The sequence below is a fragment of the Haliaeetus albicilla genome, chromosome 4, assembly GCF_947461875.1.
Source record: "Haliaeetus albicilla chromosome 4, bHalAlb1.1, whole genome shotgun sequence".
Lineage (NCBI taxonomy): Eukaryota > Metazoa > Chordata > Aves > Accipitriformes > Accipitridae > Haliaeetus > Haliaeetus albicilla.
This window is the reverse complement of record NC_091486.1, coordinates 9,318,534-9,343,134: the sequence shown is the minus strand read 5'-3', so window position 1 is coordinate 9,343,134 and position 24,601 is coordinate 9,318,534. Positions and strand designations below refer to the sequence as shown.

Sequence of the window (24,601 nt, the reverse complement as noted above, 5' to 3'; positions counted from 1 at the left end):
AGGAGGGAGCCAGATTCTTCACAAAGGTGACAGGACAAGGGGCCATGAAGACAAACCACAACATGCAAAATCCTAAGTAGGTACTAAGAGGGAAAAAAGGTAACGTGAGGGTGGTCAAATATTGGAAAAGGGGCCCAGAGTTGTTATGGCATCTTGATCCTTGCCGATATTCAAAGCTTAGGTGGACACAGCCTTGAGCAACTGGACCTCATTAGACCTGCTTCGAGAAGATCGTTGCATTAGATGTTTTTTAACAAGCATGACCAACACCTCTAATTCCAAACTTGCTCTATAAATGTCACACGAAAACACACTGCCTATTTCAATGGCCTCAAATAAAATACTAAGGAATAGCAGATACTTCACAATAACATTGACCTTAATTCAGTTCTAATCTGCCCAAATATGACAATCAATCTTTTGGATTTCACCAAAAAAAAAAAAAAAAAAAAAAATCACTCTAGACACATCATCCAGGTGGCAGCATTGTACATAATTGCAATTATTTTGTTTTTAAAGTCAAAACATACAAGTACTTTTTTTGCCTCAAAAATGTAAACTTGATCATTGAATTCAGTGGATAAGCAATAGAAAAAAAGTGATGAAGCAGACACAGTTTGGAGGGAAACGAGTAGAGAACAGGAAAAAGTTTGCAGTTCAGACACTCTGACATCTTTAGAAAATTAAAGAACCTGGATGGGATAAGCCAGATCAGGAAAGTTCCAGGTAATTCATATTTACTTTAGTTTTCAAAATAAGCACATTCATATTTAAGAATCATTACATAAATCAGCACAAATATTCTTACTAGTCATATGCAATTTCATAAGTAACACAGTTTTACCTACCAAAAGAAAATAATGATCCTCGGGTTCTGCCCTTAGATACTTAAAGATTACTTGCTCCATAAACCTCTCCATCAAGTCCCAGTCTTCAACTATACCATGGCGGATGGGCCACTGTTGCAGAAGAATATCAAAATAGAATTGGAAACAAAAGAAAAAAAAAATTCAGTGTTTTCAACTGCAGTAAAAGCATATTTTCTACAGATGCAAGAAACCTTGCATTAGGTTTTCCCTGTTCTGATCAATAGCAGAGACAATACATTGCGCTTTTCTCAGTACAACAGAATGGTGGCACTAGGATAAACCAAAGGTTCCCCCTAGCCCAGTATCCTGACTGACACTGCTGATAGAGGATCCCAAGGAACATGAAAGAATGTGGTTATTTCCGCTTAACACTGTCCTAGCCTCCCTTCACTTCAGAAGAAATACACATTCATGTACTGTTCTGCAAATTCCCACAGGCTCCAGAAAGTCAACAAAACTAATACCAAACCTTATTTTCCATTAAAACAGAGTTAATAAGAAAATAACATTAAAGTTAACCAAAAAGCATTCTTAAGAAACTGTTTACTGTATAGCTGATGCTTTCTGAAGAGTATTGGAAAATTATTTTAAAACATTTCTCTTAATACCTTGGTTGCATAAGTTGGTTTTTCTATTGCTTCATCCCCGATAAAGAAGTCTAAATCATCAACACCTTTCAAAACCCTCCTTTGTGCTTGATCGACCACTTTTGCTGATTCTTTGATAGCAATACCTTTAACAGAGAACACAAACAATAGCATAGATCATATATCCTGCACTAAAAAGGAGAAAACCCCAACATCCAAAAATAGTAACACAAGGTAATTGTATTCATCCTTTGTTTCAGGCGTAAGCACAGAAGAGGTAAATAAAACACAGATAATTTGAATTCCAATCATAGGTAAACAGAATTAGGATTTATAAAGTACAGACCCAAATACAGATTTAATTGTTAGACACTCAACATGCAATCAGGGAGATAAAATATAAAAAGAATCACTAAGATAGGGTATCCCTACAGATCACATCTTATTCAAAAGTGTGCTAATTTTCTGCACACTCCACTAATAAAAAAAAAAAAAGAATGCAGTCATAGAAGTTGTATAAAGAGCAAGAAAGAAAACATGTTGCCATTATATAAATAGATGTTTTACTTCACTTGCACCAATTTGATTTCTGGACATACTATGAAAGTGAGATATGGCACACAAAAGGGACTAAATAGCAACTAAGTAAGCAAATAACATGTCCAAAAGAAGGCAGGAAGGAAGAAGTAGGAGAAAACGTAAGGCATATAGAAAAAGAAAATCGGACAGAAATAAAAGGAGTATTTTTAAAAGGACAGAAATTTGTATAGCCATATGATGCACCCTTAGATGCTTTAAAACAGATTTTCACAAAGCCTATGTTTAATTTCTCCCTTTAAATCCTACTTCTATCTTATCATTAAGAATAGGATGGAGAATTTCATTTAAGAAAGACTATAAATCTCTTCCTTCACTTCAGGGAATAACTGGCAAAAGTTAAGAGCTTTATCTTGACAATTTATTCCTTCCAGGATAATTACTCATCATAAATAAAGAAAAAAGTTTTTATCAGAAAAATACTGGCTAAGGCTAAACACACGATCAGTGATTAGATATCACAGGAACACAGATGTTCCCTTTCCTCATCTTTGGCATCAGCCTCCTGGCTACCAGGGTTGCAGCGCCAGCAATACTTGCTGTATTTTTTCAAGTCTTACTAATTGCCTTTAAACACAACCCTTTACACAAACGACGAAATTCATATATATAAGAAGCATTAATATCAGCCTCAATTATTCAAAGGTGGTAATCCGCAAGCTCTTTCAAAGGCAGAATCATTTTGCTAATTCTCACCTTCAGTAAGAAGTTCTGTTTGCTCATGACTAAGATTAAAAAAAGAGATGAAAACAGCTGCTGCCGCCTCAAGCCCACCAGACACGGGGTGGCACAGGTACCAGATTTGGAAATCAATAGCATGCTAGGGTAAAGCACCGTTAGCTCACTGATGCTCCTCATAGTTCCCCCTTCTCTTCCCATAAAGAGCAACAAAAGCAGATCTGTGCAGCCAGAGAAACTAAAAAGTTAAGCGTTGTGAAAGACTGAACAGGATAAAACAGGAGACATTATTTTGAGCTCTTCAGGAAGAAAACTGAATCATACTGTAACTTCTGTAGCAGCTTACAGGAGAGCAGAGAGGAAGCAAAAGGCTGGAGGAAGCCAAATAGCATGAGGGGGCAAATAGGAAGTAGAAGCTAAAATCATGGGGAAGGAGATGTCACAAGGCCAGCGTTTGCTGCAAGTGAAAAGAAGAATCTTGCCGAATATTTTTCAAGTCATCATTACAGAGCTTACACATTTGGGGAAATTTTTCTGTCCAGATGGGTGTTATCTTCAAGAATTTTCAAGTAAAATACTATTTCTTGTCACAGGATTATAGAAACTTTCAAGTCAAAGTGGTTCCACCCTGTTAAAAGCCTAAAACAAGAGCTCTCAATATTTTGCTGACCTTAACACTAGCCTGTTCAGTCCTGGTTTTGAAAGTCAGAAATGAGAAGGAAACAACCTGAATCAAGAATCATATCCTGAAAACACAAATGGGAAAATAAATCTTGCTGAAACCAGAGCTAGGCTGAAGATGGGCAGCACTCCAGTGGTATCTCAGAGCCATTTGCCTTTGGTTTGCTTGGCACAAGAATTAAGAGCTTTTAGAAAACAGAGGACATACTTGCATCAAATCAATTACTCAAGCCATTTTTTTTCTCTTTTAAAGAAAGGGCCACCTAACACGTAAACTAACAAAGATAAATCAAAATAGATGACAAATCAACAGAACTACTGCATAATGGAAAGAAGTTGACTCTTATTTTAACATACAGCCAGAAAAAAAGGATTAAGTGAATAAAAATCAGGCAAAATTAAAGATCTGCTAAGATCTAAAAAGCAGCCAGGGAAGAAAGCAGTGAACCCACACCTCTTCAAACAATTGGCCCAATATATTCTCATTTACTTCATTTTTCAAGCCAGCATTTATCATCTCTACAGAAGCATATTCAGAATAAAATCAAGACCACAACATAAGGAGATAAAAATTTGTTAAGAGCAGGAGTGAATAAGATAAGCAGCAAGTGAACAAGGCAGAAGGAATGCTGCTCGAACCTGTTTAACAGCAAACATTTTTCAGAGAATCAAGTTGATAAAATGCAACAACCATTGCTAGAAGTCAAAGGAGAAACAAAACCAATTTTTCCGCTGGGGATAAATTAAGGAAACTAAAGAGACCAAAGTGCTTTGAAAAGATCCACAGTTTTTTGTACCATTTTACTTTGAAACTAGGTACTGCTACACTCTATTTTAATTTCTCTAATGTAGATTACACCAGTACTATTTTATTTCATTTGAGGCTGAGGATTAATGCAAACTCATGCAGTTAGTGTAATTATCTAACTTGAATTACACTACAAATGAGAAAAATGCCTTTTTCATGAAGAGAATTGCAGTCAAGGACCATTTCAGCTGTAGGAGCATCTAGACTAGAGTGTTTGTTTGGTTGGTTTTTTAAATACATCACACTATCAAAAAGCTGTCAAAAAAATCTCATTTCCCCCCCTTCTCTTCTACTTTAATAGCAGCCCTGTTGTATAAATTTCTCTGCTTAATGATCTGACAGGTCATTTCATTCCCAGAATTTGTTTAAAGCGTCGTGATATCTCTTTTCTTTTTTTGGAAAAAGAAAGTGATTTTAAAAATGAATAAACAAAATCTGAAGATGTAGAAAAAGTATGTAAACTGAAATTATCTGAAATTAAATAAAATAACCATTTGCCCATTTTTAATTTAAATACTGCTGTGAAGTTTAAAAAGCAATGTTAAGTTGTTTTCCAGTGGTTCAGTAACTTTTTAAATCTAATTTTAAAACCAGTTTTTGTGTGAAAAACAAAACTGAGGATTATATTTTATATGCCACTAAGATAAATGAAATTAAGTTCTTTTGGAAAATCAAACAAATTAAGAGCTACATATTAGAAGCCAACATAGAAGAGATTGAAAGGATTCTCTCACTTCTATGAAAACAGGAGAATGCATTAAGTGAATTAACCTCAGCTTTCCATGAAAATTGCTTTTTGAACCATGTTTTCTGGAAAAATTAACATAGAGCCTGAACTACCAAGTTTTATTTTACATTGACTGTGCTTAAGTATTATTAGTTCTAGCTCTTTTCCTGTGGCATTTACAAGGAAAACTGGGTGTACTAATTGCTCCTTTTTACCAGGATGTAATACGTGATTACTTTGGCACATATGAACAATGACAAAATGCAAAGTGGTGTAGGAGGTCAAAAGGTGAAGCATTTCTAAAGGAAGCTGAATGAGTTCCACTCTCTAGAGTAGAGCCATATCACTTTAACTGGGAGAAACAGTTCAGAAGACAGGAAGCGAATAAATAAGCAATTTTACATGGGGAAAAAAAAAAAGTTTTCTTGTTCTATTTGCAAAACACAGTAAATTAACATAGCTGTAATAGTGAAAAATACCTGGCAAGTATAATGTTTTAAACCCTGAAAACATCAAACCATCCAATTTTTTTTTTCTAGTTATAATCAACTAAAGTTTTACCTGATAAATCACTAATAGGGGAAGAACCTTCTAAAAAGTAAATATAGTCATGCTACTGCATTTTAATATGATTTCAATTTCCAACAAATTAACAACACTTCAAATATTAGTATACTATTTTAATGAATGTATCTGTCTAAATTGAGCATCCATAGCAAAGCAAAACAGAACAGAACCATGGTATCACTCTGTCATCACTCAGGTTTTTTCAAGTCACTCGTTTTTAACTGCTTTTTTTACACAGCATGTTATAGAAACTCTTAAGTGTAACTTCAGCACTCATACACAAGTAACAAATACTTACATGAAGGAATAATGAACTGGGGTTCAGTATTACCGGCATATCCGAGCTTTGTATACCTATTGAGACAAAAAAGGTTACAATATTTAATACTACAAATATCAAAGACATCTCCCTCTTTTAATGAATACACCTCTCTTCCCATATCAAAAAGACCCACCGACTTTCCTTTAAAAAAAGCAAACAAAAACCCAAACAAAAAAAAAACCCTTAAAGACCTTCTCTTTTTTTAAAAAGATAAAACAATGCTCCCTACCACAAATCAAGCATCATTGTAACTTCTATTCAAGTAAAATTTTACTACAGAACACATAGTATGTAGTTCAATTTATCAATACTTCGGAGTGCAATTTAGAGTCAAAGTAGTTCTCCCCTGCTCAGCAGTTAGCATTTCTATAGAAATATTTTCATGTAAGTGTTAGTGGTAGAAGTGTTTTTGTAACTGCTAACTACAGGGGAAAAAATTCCCTTGCCCCCGGACTGCCAGCCGGGCATGTGGCAGGGCTGGCCATCATTACTTCACAAGCATTTCTCAAGATGTATTATCGTAGGTGGCAGGTACTGACTTCTGATAATGACAGTGGTAGCAAAAGAAATTCCATTTAACAAACGCAAAACAGTCTTGAAAATGTGTTTAATAAGACTAAGGAAAGCAAGAGGAAGAGAACTACACACCTTCACTCACCCAACTTCCAGAACGTACTAAGGATATATACAGCATTTTCATTGTCATGATGTAAGAAAACTTAAGAAATTACCAATGCGTTCATGAAAAATAACTACAAAACTCACAGTACCAAAACTATCCAGCTGCTAGAAATGTTGCTACAAAAGAGTTAACAGCAGCATAGGCAGATTCTAAAACATGCAGACCAAACCACACACTACATTAAAGAGATACATCCTATGCACAAGTTGTTAACACGGACATGACAAAGTTCTCATTTTCTTCATACAGTCAGACAGCTGTACTAACTAAATTAGCACCATCAGCAAAAGCATGAAACACTGTAGTAGCACCTCTAGAATTTCAGCACTCCGATATAAACCTGAAAGATCTTAGGCAGTATAAGGCAGTACTAACTTTAACAATCCATAAATTTATGTCAATAACACAGCAAAATGCCTGGCAATAAATATAGGAAGAGGGTGGTTTTTACAGGCTAGAAGAGGAGTGCTGCAGCAGTAGGTTTTGCTGTGATGCTACTGATGCAGCGGTTCACAAGTTGCTCACATGTCCGCTAACGCCTACACAATTTCTATCGCTGACATTAATTACACACATTAGTGCTGGGCCAAGAGAAACGTATCCTCAAAAGGAAGGTATATTTCTCTCTAAATAACAAAGTGGTCAGCACAGGACCTCATCTAACACTAAGAATACTTCTCTTGCAAAGCATTTTTGAAGCTGTCGATCTGATCTTGTCTGTAACACACTGTAGCAGTTGACAGTAACCATACAAAAAAACCTTGATTTCATGTTGATCAACAGGAATGTTTACTGAAAAAGAAAGCTTCACAGGCAAAGTAAGATAAATAATGGAAAAAAGAAACTAAATATGAGAAAGAAATCCACACATCATGAAGAGATCAGCATTATGCACTGTATGTGCCTGAACTCAGGACACACAACTCAGATTTTGCAGACTCAAGCTACAAGGGTTTTTTTATTTTCTTCTTAAATAGTTCCTAAAAGAAATATCAAAAATTCCACAAACTGGTGCTTCTATAACCTGTCGTGCAGAATAAACTGTTCACTGTATCTATATTGTTTTAAGAGGCTTTTAGTGCCACAAGAAAATTACTAAGAAAACCAACAAGTACTGACTTACTCCTTCTACCTTCCCCTGCAAATCAGGAACTGTGGCACGTAGATTTTAAAGCTAAATCTATACAGGAACTTTGGAGCCCGAAGGCTGCATAAACCTACAACTAGATCAGAAGTGCCTTAACAAGCAAAAAAGTTAAAACTGTTTGATTATTAAACTCAGTATTTCAAAGAAAACAAAAGCTAAACTGTTGCACATAACAGGCTGCTTAGCTGCTTGTGGTGTGGGAGACTGCCCAGCACACACACACAGCCAGCAGACTGAAAGAAAAACAGTCAAATGAACGATGCATTTTACATAAAAAGACCACATTCAGACATAAAATCAGCATATCTAAAAATACTGTGGCCTACTCAGCAAGAAGTTTCCTGAGTCATGAAATAAAAAATAATAAAAAAAAAGTCACATTTTTAGGCTTCAAAAAAAAGGGGGGGGGAGAACCCACATGGCTTCTGGTCTCTGAATATTAAAGTATTATATCAGCAAGTCTGCAATGTAGTCTCCAACACAATGCTTCACAACTCTAGTGTACCAAGACCTCCTTGCCACACTCTCCCTTCCGCATCAGGAATGCCACCACCGCTTGCCCATTGGTCAGTTAAAATGGAGTTTAAAAATGTGATAGGTGAGACAAAAAAGTAAGTTAAAAAATGAATAAAAGTTGATAAAAACCTTCAGTTCTCCAAATGCACAATCTAATAACAGTAGGGTTTTTTAAAAATTAACTTTTGCAAAGGTAAGGCTTTATTCAGACTGATCAGATCTATTCTACCATTGTCACTTGAAGCAAATATTCAAGTCACACACGAAAAAAACCGATACCATGGGCAAGCTAGATTTCACAAGTATACAGTTTCCACAAGCAGTTCATACAGGGCAAAGCATGTCTGACTAATGTATGATTCACAGGGGAATGAGGCACACCCTGTCTTCTTCAGAGCAGCAATCACTGCCACTACAGGAAAAAATCCTGATATTAAAGATATCATAAGGCAGTACTAATACTGGATCACAGTTTTCCACTAAATCACAGCTTGTCTTGCTTGCTAGATAGCACTGAAGAGCGGCCGGAGGGACTTCCATGGAGACAGGCAGGCACGTGTCATTTAATGAGACATGAACTCAGCTTTCCCACACTGAATTTGGGGCACTCAGCAGTAAGAGAGCAAGGCACTGCACAAATGGGTATAAAAGTATAAGCAGATTTCTATTAAAATCTGTAACACAGAACTGATTTACAAAATCCCAAAGGTGAAAACCTGAATTCAACCTTGATCATTCAGGTGTTTTCCTTTATTTCTCCACATTCAGCTACCTGAAGTGTTTCTGTAAGCCTATTAGCTCATTTAAGTAGAAAAGGAGAAAAAAACACCCAAAAAACAAGCATGGCAAAAAATTTTGTTGGATAATCAGGACCTTCAGATTTACTTTAGAAGATAAGCTACAAAGCATCCAAAAGCAGTCCACAGAGTCTCAATACATGTGTGCATATAGGTATATAGAGAACCATATACATACCCCCCCATACTGTCCGTCAATATACATATATATGGTGCTGGTATTCCCCAGTGACTTCCCCGCAACTTCTTCAAAAGGCAGTGGGGTCTCACACACCATCCTCTGGCCTATGCAGATGTAATGATGTGACAAACAAAACACGATTTTTTTGTAGGGGCCATTCATACCACAAATGGGGCGGCTGTAGCAACTAATGAAGCTTCCTTCTAAGATAACTCTACTAATCCACATGTCAACTATCAATGGAGAAATATCTCTAGCGTCACACCCTCAAACTCACACCCTGAAATTGCAAAGTGGCTGCGTACTGATCTGAGACATCTCTGTGGAAGGCCTTTTGGCTGTCCTTCCAATGTTCTCAACTGCACTAATGGGATTTCTTGAATGTGCTCTCTCACCTAGAATAGATGTTTCTGAGGCTATGACATGAAAGCAATGTCACTTGAAGGTTATTTACGTACTAGTCATGCAGACAATTTTAAAGCCAAAAGGAAACAGCACTTAGGGTAAGAACTTCTAATGAGAATGTCATTAACAGAAGCCCCGCCTGCAAACCACAAACCATGACCGTGCGCCTTTGCTCCACTTCTTTCCTGTCCGCAACAGATGTCATTCTGTACATATTCTCCCAAGTTATACACCCTAGTTCTAGCACAACTGCAATTTTAACAAAAGGGTGAGGAATAGGGGGATGACTGTTTCGCAGGCAATGCATTTGTTTAGCTGCTCTGAGAAGTACAACAGAAATGGGATGGCCCAACACGAGTTGTATCCTTGTAATTTTGCTGACAGCTCCGTGCAAAGACACAAGTTAGCCAAGCACAAGCAGAGAAGAGCACTAGAGGACGAATGTCACCTCATCTTCAACTTCTGTAGGGCAAATCCAGGTTACAGTCTACCCCTCAGCTACTCCTAATGACCTGGACTAAAAGCAATTTCATGCATAGGACACTTTTTTTAAATGTACACACAAACAGGAATAAGATGTACCTCCAACACTGGCCCCACTGGAAAGACACAATGCAACTTTAAAAGCAAACATAAAAAGAAGAACCACCTTTCTGTGGGGAGAGAAGAGTTATGGGAGCAGGAGTAACAAACCTGAAACTCTCTGGAAAGAAAGTCAGGACTACACTGAAATCAAAATGGTCTCTTTCTGTTTTACTTTCAAGGTGCATAAAGTTAAAAAAACCAAATATATATGTAGAGGGATACTTTTTTCAGGGGGCTTTTTTTGTCATTTTTGCTCGTCCAACTGCTGTCTCTTCATGACCATTCTGAATTACTGTACATCATCTGAGCCACAGCAATGCTGTGCAAGCTCTCACTCAAAATGCAACACATCCATTGCCTTCTATCTTACCTTGCAGATGCAACGGGCTTCCCAAATACAATAACCTGTGCAGCATACATGTTAGCTTGTATGTGTTAAGTCCTAAAATTCTGCTTTGGCACATACCACAGCCTGTGCACCAAGCCCAGCAAGGTTTCTCTAACTAAACACACCTCTGCATAAGTCCTATCTATGCAGAACCCGTTCAAGGGGTCATGCTTCAAGCAGGTCTAATATTCAGTGATGAGATTAGGCTTTACAAAGTTAAACTGCATTTATTCTTAGAAGTAAACTGATGCTGCCTTTTTGCAAGGTGCCACACTTGCCCAGGCAGCAGGAGATCTGCAGTCCATATCCTCTTCCATCCAAATGGGTTTAGAGCCAATCTCCTGTTTTCCATAAGAGCCTCTTGCCATTTGCTTATAAACTCTCCTGAGGCAAGAGTGCTTTGCATTTCTTTCCTGAAACCATGTGGAAAAGACTCTAAGAAACGAGGGCCAAAGACAAAAAGCAAGATCATTGCCCAGTAACCAGAACACACACCTTAAAAGAGGTACGATTAGAGTTTTGATCCCTACTCCAAAGACTGATTAATTATTTCATTCCATGACCATACAGGCATGGATGTAGATACATTAAAGACATGCTATGTACTGCTTCCTGGAAGAAATTCTGAGTTTTGCAAGTGATACTGTGCCAAGAGCAGTCAAAAATTATCACCACACATTAACAGCTGCACACAATGGCACACCGGCCATTTAAAAGAAACAGTAACAGTTGAGTGGTTTAAAAGAAGTAATTCCTGCTAATTTCTGAATGCAATACTGATACCAGAGCCCAGGAGTTTCAGGCCTGGGAATCCTTATTTGATTAAACTATTTTCCTACAGTTTGAAATCGGATGCCCACGACCTGGAAATTTTAAATCCACCCTGGCATTTCTGTTGTCTTCCTTAGACAATTCCCACTCACACGTTAGCATCTCCAAATCCTGTGCTGAGCAGCCGAATGCACCAACCTGGATTTCATTCCACAGCTTTCTGAAGCTCTTTCATGGGTCTAACCCAAAGAATTCAACTGAGAAAAAGGCTGCATGGGGCCATTTCTTCAGAGCAACCAAGAGCACAGAGAAACTCCAGAAACAGAGGCCTCAATTATGTAAAACAAAGAATAGTGAAGAATCTTATTAAGTCTGTTGCCTTTGCGCATCAATTGCCTTCATTTGCATGGTCTGCAAACCATCTCACCATTTAAATTCAATCTCATAACCTCATTTCTCTCAAGACACCACAGCAGTGTATTCTCCATATATACTACTTGGACACCAGCAAGGACTGTTACAATATTTGTAAGTGAATCTGCTTGTTAAAATAAACTTTATCTATGCAGATCTCCTCCATCATAGCTTGACACTTTGCTGCATAACAAGTTTTACAGAGAAACAGTTAAAATGATTGCACAAAAGCGTACTTCTCTTTAATATTTCAATTTATGACATTTCAAGCATTACTTATAAATTACTAAGTAAGTAGCATTATTATGAATGGCTCAAGACAGGAGATACAAAACCAAGACAGGTTATTTTACAATTTCACAATTTCACAGTTTCACAGCAGGCCACTGTGTGAAGGCATGCAAGGTAGCACAGATGCAACTTAAGTTCATTGAAGCATGTAAATTCTTTGTTACAGGTGTGCATACAGCAGCAAAATTCATTGCTGGCTAAGCTACCTTAACTCTAGGAAAATTGTAATTAAGTGAGCAGGTTGTAGAAGGCACTACAGAGAAGCTCAGAAAGTGGGAAGATTCTAAGGAGGACACACACATGTGGTAATATATTCAAAAGGGCATGAAATAAATCAAATGGGAAAAACTCCAAGTTTTTAAAGAGAATGGAAAGGGATTCTGCTCTTCAATTCCCAGCTCCTTACAGATGGTCTGTCCATCAAATGCTTCATCAAAAAGCGCTTAATATCCTTTCCTGTTTTAACTGAATAAATTCTACATAGACAGAATTTATAAGATACATACAGTGGTTTTACTGTCTGATGTCTTAAGATAATAAAACTGCTTTAAAAAGAAGTGGAAAACTTCTGAAACATGGATGAGCCCTTAGTCTTCACACAGAGCCTCATGTTACTGAAAATCTGAACAGGCCTTTGTTTTTATTTGTTGCTTTTCTTCTATCATCTTTCTTGTACAACAGATGAGACTGAAAAGCCTAGGGAGTATTTACTTTTCAAATCCCCATAAAGTGAAATAATAAGAAAATGGTGAAAGAGGAAAGTCATCCTGCCCCTTTAAAAAAGGTCCCAGCTCTAGCATCAGGTGCAAGCTGGTTAAGCAGCAGCAGAAGTCCCCAAAGGAACTGATTATATTAGGAAAATGGGACTTGTATTAATAAATCAGTTTACTATCTCTTTTCAAACGTCCTTGATAAAATGTAAGAGAGCAAAAGACTTTGAAATGAGTCATGCTTTTCATATTTTTCTATCTTTAGCTAATATATAGATATTACCTTTTACCCATCACTAGTTTGCATTTTTAAATAGCAACTGCTTCTGTCAAGTTTTAAAACATTTGTTGATCAAAAATGTTTTAAGTCATCAATAGTGAAAGCCAAAGAATTAGCTCTATAAATGGAAAAAGAACACAAGATTAGAAGTGGTCTCAGATGAAGAATCTTGTTAAACTGTAGATGAAACACGTGAAGGGATGGTAAAAAGCGAATATTTCAATGACATATGGGACCCCTAGACACCAGAGATGTTACAAATCTGGCAGTCTGCAACCTTGGCCTTGGAATTAACTGCATTACTATGTATCTGAAACTATTTTCTTACAATATTTCCCCCCGAAAAATATCAGTCCACTCCAACAAGAACTTTCACCTTGACAACAAATACTTCTTTGCCACACACTATAACCGTCACAGTGAAACAAGACTGAAGTGCCATGCAATTTGAAAAGTGAGCTCAAAAGCAGCTTGAAAGACAAATGCTTCTAACATTTATTTCCCAAATAGGGAAAAAAAAAACCTCTATAAAATGTTAACTTATCTTTAAAAGTATCTATATTGTTCTCTAGAATATTTATACAGTGCTGCTTTTTATCAGCAGCTACATCTACAACTCAAAGCACAGACATGACTGTAATGCTTGCTACTAAAATCTAGCTAAAACGGGTAGCAAAAAACCGCAAAGTCATGGTCACAAATAGTCAGACCAGAACCCTCGAAGTGCGCGACTAAGAGGAACATAGAGGCAATAGCAGCCTCTGCTACACAGCATTCAGAATAAATTAATGCGCATTGTAATAACAGTCTCCAGGTGACAGTTTTTACACCAGTCTGGAGAACAGAGGAAGCTACCACATTGTGCAGCTTCTAAGTTTACTAACATCTGGATGGAGTAGAAGAGAATCTACTTTCAAATTTGCTCTATGTTTACTTGCATCAAAACTTTAAAAAAATAAATAAACAAACAAGCAACAGCACTGATAGCTTTACTCTGGTAAAGTTCTCTTCTCCTATAAGTAAACAGGAAGATAAGATGCATTTATTACCAAAAGATTCTAGCATATGATTGAGTCATGAAGAGTGTACTTGAAAACCAGCCCATGTTTAAGTGTTTAAGACTAACAAAATCCAGTTCAGGAATCCTGATTATATTACCATCTAAATTTGTAATCCTAGTCAATTTTGTATTTGTAAAATCCATTTCAAATATTTAATGCTGACTTACTTTAACACAGAAAATAAAGTTAGCCTTCCTTTGACTACATTTTCCTCAAAGTAAGAAGAGCAAACGGCTTTGGATATTATCTTTGTATAATGAAAAGTAGTTTGTGTTGGCAAAAGCAGAATGCTCTCTTTTTACTTACTGCTTCCTTTGAGACTTCTAGACTAATTCCTTTTAACAAGTGTCTTAACAGTGCCTCTGTGTTACACCACACCCACACAATACTAACCTACACTGCTAGGTTTTTTTAATAAATTTATATTTAATTTTTATGCAAATTTTCTGAGCATCTCCCACATCCTGACTACTCCATGTGATATTTCCAAATAATGAGAAAAGAATGCCCCAAAAGTTTGGAAGTCTGCATGACCAATTATTTAATAGTATAAATTACTTATTATGAGGGGGAGGTTAATCTGGCAACTTTCTACATCATTTGCCCAAAATAAGGTGAACATTGCACAGACATTTAACAGGAAGAAAAAAACCAGGAGAATAGATTAACTATACCTACATTTCAACAGATAAAACAAGGAGGGATCAATTGACTCAACAAATACATAATTTCCAAATAAACAAAATCTTTCACTTGAAGAAATGAAATAGGCAAAATCTGAGTCATATGATGCAGAGCCATAGCTGATATAAACGTGACTTAACTTGGAAGTTTTTCCAAACAAATGCAATGCAGCGGCTGAAAATGTAAATTATTCCACATTAAAAAAAAAAAAAGTTGAGCGTTTGCGCTTACTATTTGCACAATTTCAGCACTTGAGAACTCCAGCTCTGAACCAATAGCTAGTATGCTACCGTCCCAACCACACCACTCTGAGCAGAGGGTAAGACGAAACCGAACAGACAGAGCATGGACAGGAGAGAAGGAGCACACAGCAGGCACTGCAGGAGACTCTCAGCACAATTCCAATCTGCCCAGCACACTGGTTACCACTCCAGCAGTTCAGTAAGTAACCAAATGTCTTCCATCAAGAACAGGCTTGCATTAAAACACCAGTTTACATATTTATCATTTTACACCATGTTTCTAATAAAAGACAGCTTCCAATTAGAAACAGTTGTCTTGTAGAAAAAAAATGCTCCACAAAGCTGTGGACAAAACCATACCACTGAATTTTGTTTAGTATAAAAAGCAGGTCTCATTTAATAAGATCACAGAGATTTTGAAGTCTGACTACAAATATGCAAGCAGTCATATTGTGAAAGCTCTTGCCGATGATAAACAGCATGATAAATCTAAGGCAAGTCATGACAAATAAAATGCTAATACTGAAAAAATAGGTAACAGACACTGCATCAACTAAAGAATTAAAATATGGATTCATTCATTGATAGCAGGGTACAATCAAAATAAAGTATCAACAGACAACCTCCTGTCTGCATCTTGCTCTCTACAGACTGAGCATGCCAAAACACATCCTGTGCACAGCTGCAACCACTTGCAATGACCACAAGAGAATAAAAAAGAGAAAAAGGAAACACCAGGGAAAAAAAAAAGAAAAAGAAAAAAACCTAAATTTATCCAGAGTTTTTCCATGCCTAGTCTCAAAAATGCAAACTCACAATCTGAACAAAAAAAGAAAAAAATTAATTATGTTATACCCTACATTAAGTCAGTGGATGAAATGATGACTTTTTCCATTTTGGATATAATCCTCCTTGACAGCTGATTAAAAAAAAAAAAGCAAGTAATATATCAGCACTAGCACTTGGAAAGGTCAGATGCTTCATCTTGATGGTTAAAATAATCCTGCTATGGACACTAACAAGGTTGCAGTTAACTTGGTATTTTTAAGCATCTACCCAAGGATGATTTTTGTTAGATTGGTACACCTAAATATATTTTAGTTCAGTGACTAAAACTAAAAATTAAAACAATAGAGATTCCTTTTCCTACACAGAGCAGAAAAGAACTCGTGAATTTCATTACGGACAAACTGAAATATGTTTTTCATTATTTTACCTTTGAATTTAATTTTTCTCCTTAAAGTCTTTAAATTAAGAATGTTTGTCCAAAATTAAAGCTAAAAAAAGTTTGTTTGAAATTGTCAAAGCCTTTTTGCATTTCCCAAAGAAAGACTACAATGATGAAACTAAATGTTGAAACATCATGTTGAAACTTTTAAATTGCATAAACTAAAAAACCAACTGCAAAGTTTCTTACATGTGCCTATAAAATAATACAGAGCATGGATTACTACACAGGAACTTGTACAGTATTTCTGAACTCCTAGAAAGTGTATTTTCAACTAATTTAGACAAGCAAATGTCCACCAGACTCGTGCAATCAACGTACTTTCTGGGCAGAACGTTCAAGCCAGGTACTTAACACCGACCAAGAAACAAGAAGGGAACCTGCCCTGTCCCACCCACGCACACCCACAACCCCTACCCTCCCTCAAACCTTTCCTCACTACCAAGGCCGGTCCCTGGCCTCAGTGACTGCACAAGCTTCCCATGCACACATCAGCAGGAACTTAAGTCAAGTGTAAGTGGGACACGGGAAAAGAAAAGCAGAAACAGAAGGACTGGAAGGTGCCGTGCATCTTGGATGGCTTCTGACATGCATTCAAATAAGATATGAACTGATTCCTATAGTGGAATTCCAAAATACACATATATGTGTGTGTGCATAGGAATATATATATATTCCTAACTGAATTCCTATTATTCCTCATTGTATTGTATGCTTTGTGCATTTAGTGTTGCAACATGCACTGTGATGTATTAGAATCATTTAAAAGACACAAGATACCACAGACCATCATGGGTCTTCAGAAACTATTTGGAATGATTTTAAAAATTTAGTAAACCACAATTCTCAATCTAGCACAACTCCTTTTTCCACGTTAAGGATGAAGCATTTCCCCCTCCCTAACCAATTCAGCTACTGGCAAGCAAAAGATACTCACAAAATCCTGGAAGAGTATTTTTTCCATATTCCATCAAGGAATTATTTTGTTCATGCTTTCCATACTGAAAAATTACTTCTGGGATGACACAACATAGAGGAAATTCATCCCAAAAGAGAACATTTTCATCAACGCTGGAACCCAGAAAAGGTCATGACAAGATACCCAGTTTAAATATTAACTGCAAGAACATCACAGTGCTGAAATATTTATACTAAATGGAAGTTATGATTTGAAAATCTGTGGAAATAACCCATGTCTGGAACATTAGGAAAGAAAAACCATTTCAAGGTCCAGTATAAGATACTAAAAAGTTGCAGAGCAAACAAAATACAGGCTGTTACTTCCCCTTACCTTGTTTTTATAGCACTGGATTTCTCATCTCACATATCTTTGCTGTCTATTGAAAACTATTAGCTCTTCATGGATCTTGTACTTATTTACACTACACGTCAAAACCCACAAGAGAAACAGAACAACATAATCCTGTCATAACTTCTCACATCAGAAGACACTCAACCCATCAGTACTTTGCTCTACTTAAGAGCATGAAGCTATAAAGGTGTTGCATGAAGATTAACTAGAGGAGTAGGGTTTGTAAAGAAGTCCCCGAACGCAAAGCTCGCTCCACTGTGCACACCACCTGAGCACCAGCCAACTTCAGCTTCTCCCGAGGTTTCACGTGCCCAAGTTTATCCTTCCTTCTTTTACAGCAGAACTGGTTATAGAAATTGAACAGCCAAGAAACTCTCAGAGATATATGTGACTCATTCCAAAGAGTCCAGCTTGCAACTTCATGTCGAGAAAGCTTGGAAATCCTGAGCAGCCTCAATTTTCCAGGCTCTCAGCTCGGAGGAAACCCAGACTGCCAGGAGGTGTCGAGGGACTCTTGTGCTCCCATCACAAACAGCAAGTCTTTCTCCAGCCAACTGTGAAACCCTTAATTCTCCCCTAGTATTCAGGAAAGAAGAAGTAAAAGAAAAAAAAAAACCACCCAAACACATCCATTTTTGTAACCTGTGTAAGGGAAGTGAAAGAGGGGCCTACCTTGGCATATGAGAGGAGATATAAGAAAGCAAGATGCGAGACAACAGTTTTTCCACACAATCACATAACCAATTTACTCAAGAAAAGGCTAACCAACATATATGATCCTACCAAGAAAAGACTCAGAGAACCTCATCACCAGTGACACTCAAGTATTGAACGGATCCACCTGAAAGCCACAGAAAAATGGCACGCAAGCCTATAGAAACAGAAAGCTTAGGTGTAGAAAATACAAATAATTTTCTTTAAATCACTTTCATCGCTAAAATTAAGTTCTCATTTTGGAACTGCAGTAGGCTACACAGCCACTTACTTCAGCTCAGCTGAAGAGCCATTAATTTGAACACTTGCAATTATGTGCCATCCCAAAAGAATTAATTCAGTGTTATACAAGTTTATACTAAGAAAAAAAAAACCCAACACATTCACACAGAAAGACACAGCTAAAATCTACTTGTCAACCTAATCAAGCTAAATTCTGAAGTGGCGTAGGAAGAGCTTTTAATCATGACTTGCAGGCTGTACTGTGCTCGCCTGTAGAACAGGCAGCAAGAACTATTCAAATACCCAAAAGGCACAGAGCAAAAGACTGCAGCCTACGGAGATTAAAAAATGAGTAAGGGCATTTTTCTTTCTTTGGTCTATTGTTCATATACTTTATGGAAATAATTCCATGTTATTTTTATTTTTTGTATTTTTATTTTAAAATGCATGTAATCCTTAGATACACCACAGTCCGAAGTAAGTCTCATTCACAGCAGACATACTAAGTTAGTGAACATCATAAAAATCTACCAGTGTTTGAAAGATATGAAGAAAACAGCACACAGGTGCTACTTCATAGCTCATTGTTGAGGGACATGGTACCCACATTTTCTGGAAAGAAGGGAAGGAAAGGGGCTCAGCAGCCAAGTGAAATCAAATTCAGTATTAACATAGATGAAGATTTCCTGACAATAAGGTCCACAATGTTGTTTTATAAATTTCCCAACAACAACATACTTAAAACTAAACCAAACAATGCTATTAATTAGAAAAAGAAATAATCCTGGTTTTAACAATTGTGTGAAATTAACTGAGCTCTTCAGATTTTTCATTTCCATGTGTGTAGTGTAATTAAGAGGACACTGCTTCAGACAAGTAACTTTTTTAAACCACAATTAAGTATCTACCTGCTCTTACTAGGTATCAGTTACCTTACTTTCTAGATACCAGGTTTGCTTAAGCAAAGAATTCAAATTTCAAGATAACAAATGTAACACTGGAAGAATTTTTGCTGCACCCATAATCTGATTGCCATGTCACTGACTTCACCTATTTGCCAGCTCCAGCTGTATGACAGGTACCTGGATGACCCCAAAAATGTTTTGACTAACCTGTTAAAACCTCAAATGACAGGGATCACATGATCTCCCAAACCTCTTCTGTGCTTTGGTCTCTTTATGTTTTGAAAGGGGGTCTTAAAATTTATCTAATCTGTGCAGGCTGATGCTGAAAAGGCATAACTCTGCCACCTTTCCCACTCATCTCTTTCCCCTCGATCTTAGCTAGCAAAAAGGAACACACACACACAAAAAACCCCACTCAGATCAACAAACTGAACCTGTGGCTACAGGCACAAGACATGTAGGAAGACACCCTTAATACCTCTCCTACATCTGCCCTTTTGCTGATTAAGGTAAATTCTCCTTGGACTGTAAATTAATTATCATCCTCTCCCTCTAAAAAAACCCTACTTACTAGAAAGTTTGTGCAGTTTTAAAGCCTTGCCTGTTCTAAACAAGGCAGTTCCTTTCAAGCTTTCTGCTTTGGTTGTATTTTCGAAACCTCTCTTTTCCTCTTTTCAGGGGCTATCTTTTATTTGTCTGCTTGCTTTCATTTTAGTAGACAAGAGAGTACCCTAGGTGAGACCTCAACTGATCTGCATGGAGCACAAGGCTGACATAATTTATGTGCCATGTTCTCACTTATATACACAAAATGAGATGGGCTGGCAGAGCTGCACCAACTAAAAAAAAAAAAAAAAAAGCAGCTATGAGCATGATTATGCTATCACATCCCACTGCACTACTACCCACCTGTTCCTTATCTCAAGTATTAGGTTTTCCCCTTTGTAAATTCACCACTTTATACCCTTGCCTACGGAAATCAAGGAATTCCAACCCCAACGCTCTGTAATGTTTCCAATGCTAAAAATCTTTGCCCTCAGTTTCCTGAAGCAGAGCTTCAGGGAAGAACAACCTCGGACTATGAAGTGCATGGAAAGGAAAAGCCTGGAGAGCAGAATAGGTTGGACTGTGTTTAAATTTTAAAAAAAAAATAAAAAATACAGGGGCACAATAAAACAGTATCTTAGAGAGATCTTTGAAGACCGGAGGGAAATAAATAAATAAATAAAACAGGAGCAAGACTTGGTTAACATCATATTCAAGAACCTTACAGAGTATGCCTTGTGCACTGAAGTTGATTAATGGAGAACTTACACACAGATCTTCCCCAAGAACATTTAACACTCAGGTCCCTCTGTATACCTCTCACACTAAAAAGACTAAGTTGTTTCTTACACAGCTACATGCTAGCATGCTGTTCCTGCTTGGTATCACTGAAAGCTCTAAATGAATCTCTCTACTCCAGTGGTCACAACCTATATTTTGCAAACCTATAAAGTCAGTAATTATGTCTTTAATGGGACTACCTGCAATGCACAAACATGTGGGATGGGAAAAAGCCTCTAGTGGCATGCAGCAGATTGCATTACAGATCTTTTGTTTTGAAAGATTAACAGTGCATATACACATCATGTTAAACTCACATATGCTTCCATTACACTCAGCTACGCACTCTCACTCCTGCTGTACTAACCTTCCTTCATCCCACAAAATTCAAGGTTTTAGTTCTTGCTCTAACTACAGGTATGACTTCTCCATACAACTGTTAAACATGCAGACGTTATAGACACATATATACCTGCTCTTCTGAAAGACCAATTTATTAATGTCCTACACCAAATAGATTCTCTTGAAGGGAAGATGAGCATGTGCTTCCAAAAAAACAAGTGCCTGGCTTTCAAAAGAACATGCCCTTTCAGAAGGGTACTGTAAATATCTGTACATGTAGCGCATTCACTGACAAATTTCTTTGATTACTTTTAGCAAGATGGACAAGAAGTGAAACCAAAAGATGAGTTAAAGAATCTGCACGCCAGCAGCAGCAGCTAAAGAGGAAGAGCCTTGAAAATATACCAGTACTTTCCAATGAAAAACTGATACATAATGCCTAAAATGAAATATTCCATCTTAAAAATCGCACCGCAGACAGCAGGTCACAGAGCGGTTTTCGCTTCCTGAGTGTGCTCCTGCAAGCGGTACCACGTAACCCTTCCAGGTCGGCTTCCCACAGACACCTCTAAGGGCTCGCTCCCCAGCCCAAAGCCCCCAGGAGCCATGCCGCGGCGGAAAAGGGAGTCTGAATCCCGAGGGCCTCCTCCCGAATCACTTCTTATGCCCTGTACCGCTGGCACCGCATTCTCTTCATCATCTGGTAGCTGCTAAATAAAAAGAAGAGTTTCTAAAACGGATTTGGTTCATGTTTGACACTGAAAACTGCCTTATAAGGTATAAAAGCCCGAAAGCAGGAAGAGGCTTTGACAAAACTAAGGAAGTTCCTCTGCGCTTGCTCCATGGAGGGGGAGGGGTTTTTTTCCTTCCACAGAGAGAAGTAGCACAGAATAAATGACATTATCCGCATATTAAAAAAAATAAACGCCTAAGAGCCCCCCCAGACGGCACCCGGCGGAGCGGTGACTCCTCCACGCGAGGGCATTTCAGGAGCTCGCCGGCAGCCGCACGATCGTTTTCCCCGCTCGCCGCCCCCGGCTCCGGCAGCCGCTCAGGGTCCCCCCGCGCCCCCGGCGGGCACCGGCCGACGAACCGAAGGCGGCCGCTCCGAGCGGCCCCGGCCGGCGGGGCGGCCCGAGGGCTCGGCGAGGGCAAGCGGAGGGGGAAGGGGGGGGGGGGAAGCGACCGGCGCGGCCCCGGTGCGACCCGGCTACCGGAGGCGCGGACCTGACGGCGGGGGAGCGGGGCCGCGCCGGGACACCCCGCCCCGCCGGGCGGCCGCGAAGGGCCCGACGGAGAGAGCGAGGGGAGGGGAAGGGAAGGCTGCCGGCTGCTCCCCACTACCCGGCCCGGCCCTCCCGCTACCGGCACCGCGGCGAGCCGGGCGCGGCTGCCCTGCCCTGCCCGGCTCCGGCCCCGCCGCGGGCAGCGCGACCCCCGCCGCGGAACCCGCCCGGCCCGGGCCGGCCCCGCCCCGGGCGGCCCCGAGCTGTCAGCGGCCGCCCCGGCCGTCGCTCACCCCGTGCCGCAGTCCACCACACAGGCCGGAAGCCGCCCTGCCATGCTCCTCGGTAGCGGCGGTGCTGGGGACGGCGGGCAGCCCTGGGCGCGCTCCGGCTGGGCTCGGCGGCGGGGAGTGAGGGCACTTCCGCAAGGCGGGCGCTCCCTCCCCCGCCCGCTCCCTCGCAGGCACGGCCCGGCGAGCCCAAGATGGCTGACCCGCCCCTCCCTGCGCGCGGCGGCGAGGGCGGGCGCGACAACCCCGGCCCTCGGTGACGTCCGATCTCGCGGCCTCGCCCCTGCGAGGCGGTGCGAAGTGGAGCGGGCGGGAGGGTGGGTTCCTGCCCAGCCCCCGCCCCGCCAGCCGCCGGCCTCCTCAGGGGCGGCGAGCGAGCGCGGCTGGCCGAGGCAGTATCGTAACGCTGAAAACCTGAGGGGAGACGGGGCGAGGGGTTGTGAGGTGCCAGGAGGGTGCTGGACGTGACGAGGGGACGACTTCCTCCAGGCCCTGCCGCTGAGGGGCCGAAAGCCCTCCCCAGAAAACGTGTCACCGAGGGGGAAATGCAGGAGGCCACGCTCCTCCTGGTGCTCGTTGGCTTTGCCAGACACTAGTTGAGCTGGCGAACGAAACGCCTGCTGGGGAAGGCACCCCACAGCACCAGCCCTGGGCAGCCCAGCCTCCCTGGAAACCTGGTTCCCCTCAGCTGCATTCAAGCTGGAAACCCTCCAGCCCGTCTCAGCCATAGACCTCCACGGGAGCACCAAACCCACACCCCACGCTCCCCATCCTTTAAAATCCTGCAGCCTGAGGCGGGGTGGTGTGCTGCTGCCAGGCCAGCCGAGCAAACGGCTTTTCCCAGCCTCCCGCCAGCGCTGGCCGCCCGCCCAAGCGCTGCCTGTGCCGACATCTCTGTGCCACGCTCCCACATAAATGGAGGAAACTCGTGTGGCCCTGCCCCGATCGGCTGTCCCAGCACACCCACCGATGGGATCGGTGGCATCCATCGCTGCTTGGGTTTAGCCGTAGGCCCCCATCCTCCTTTTGGAGGATTTTTGGTTCCAAAGGGGGCAAGGGTGTGTGCTGTTGGGGCTCTGGCATTCAGCTGGATAAAGTAAAAAAAAAAACTGTTCAAGGGCTTGCTCTTTTCTTTCTCTCTCTTTCCACCTTTCACAGCCCTTCAGGCTTTGAAGGACAGATTGCTGTGTCCCCCAGGCCTGGCCCAGTTCTTGCCCCATGGTGTACTGTAGCCACACACTATTTTTTCTTTGTTTTCAAAGCATTTTGATGTCTTAACAGTCCTGGTATCGGAGCTTTCAGGTATTTTCAGTCCTTTGCTTGCTGCTACGCTTTAGCAATGTGAGGATGAAAGCTTTGTGGTATAATCCAATGTCACGCTGAGGACAAATTTGGTAGTCCATCAAAAAGAGTAATTGCCAGGGTTCAGCCTGCACTAATGGGCCTTAATGGCCATAATCAGCCTCACCTGGGGCCTCCACCCCACACTCCCTGCCCAAGGACACAGGAGACCCATTTAAGCTCAGCCCTGGGCCCTCAGTTTTTGTTTAAATTATGCTGTAGGTGTGTGTTGTCTTAGCCTTGCTTTCTGGCTTGATATTAGACTTGCCTTGTCGCTATGGGCCTCCTTGGTTACCATCAGTGGTCCTAGTCCTAGTCTGCAGACTGACATCCTGGCTTCACCTTGGACCTGTTTCACCCCTGTTGTAGTTTAACCCCAGCCAGCAACTAAGCACTGTGCAGCTGCTCTATTACTCCCCCTCTCAGCTGGACAGGGGAGAGAAAATATAACAAAAGGCTTGTGGGTCAAAATAAGGAGCTGCCAGCCCTCAAGGTATCCTCGTGGTGGTCTTGCTTCCTTCTTCAAGCATTAGTCCTCCTCACTTAATTTAAGCTATCTCTGATTAATAGGTTCATTCCCTGAGTTCACTGCAAGGTTAGACAAGAGTCAGTGTCAGTGCAAAGGAAGGGCTAGGTACACACCCTTCAGGTTGAGATGCAAGGGAGCAAAAACATCCCTTTTTGTAGCAGCAGCTAGACAGTTCA

At 40.2% G+C, this 24,601-nt stretch overlaps 1 protein-coding gene across 1 annotated transcript in view; it reads right to left on the bottom strand.

Moving 5' to 3' along the window:
- ACTR3 (actin related protein 3) overlaps window positions 1-22,760 on the bottom strand; it is a 31,344-nt gene extending 8,584 nt beyond the window's left edge. Inside the window, exons 1-4 of the mRNA XM_069780862.1 lie at window positions 22,559-22,760; window positions 5,813-5,868; window positions 1,478-1,602; window positions 849-959 (exon numbers count right to left, since the gene is read on the bottom strand). Coding sequence (XP_069636963.1) covers window positions 849-959; window positions 1,478-1,602; window positions 5,813-5,868; window positions 22,559-22,602 — 336 coding nt within the window. The 5' untranslated portion in view covers window positions 22,603-22,760. The remainder of the gene's footprint in view (window positions 1-848; window positions 960-1,477; window positions 1,603-5,812; window positions 5,869-22,558) is intronic.
- Window positions 22,761-24,601: the final 1,841 nt, after the last annotated feature.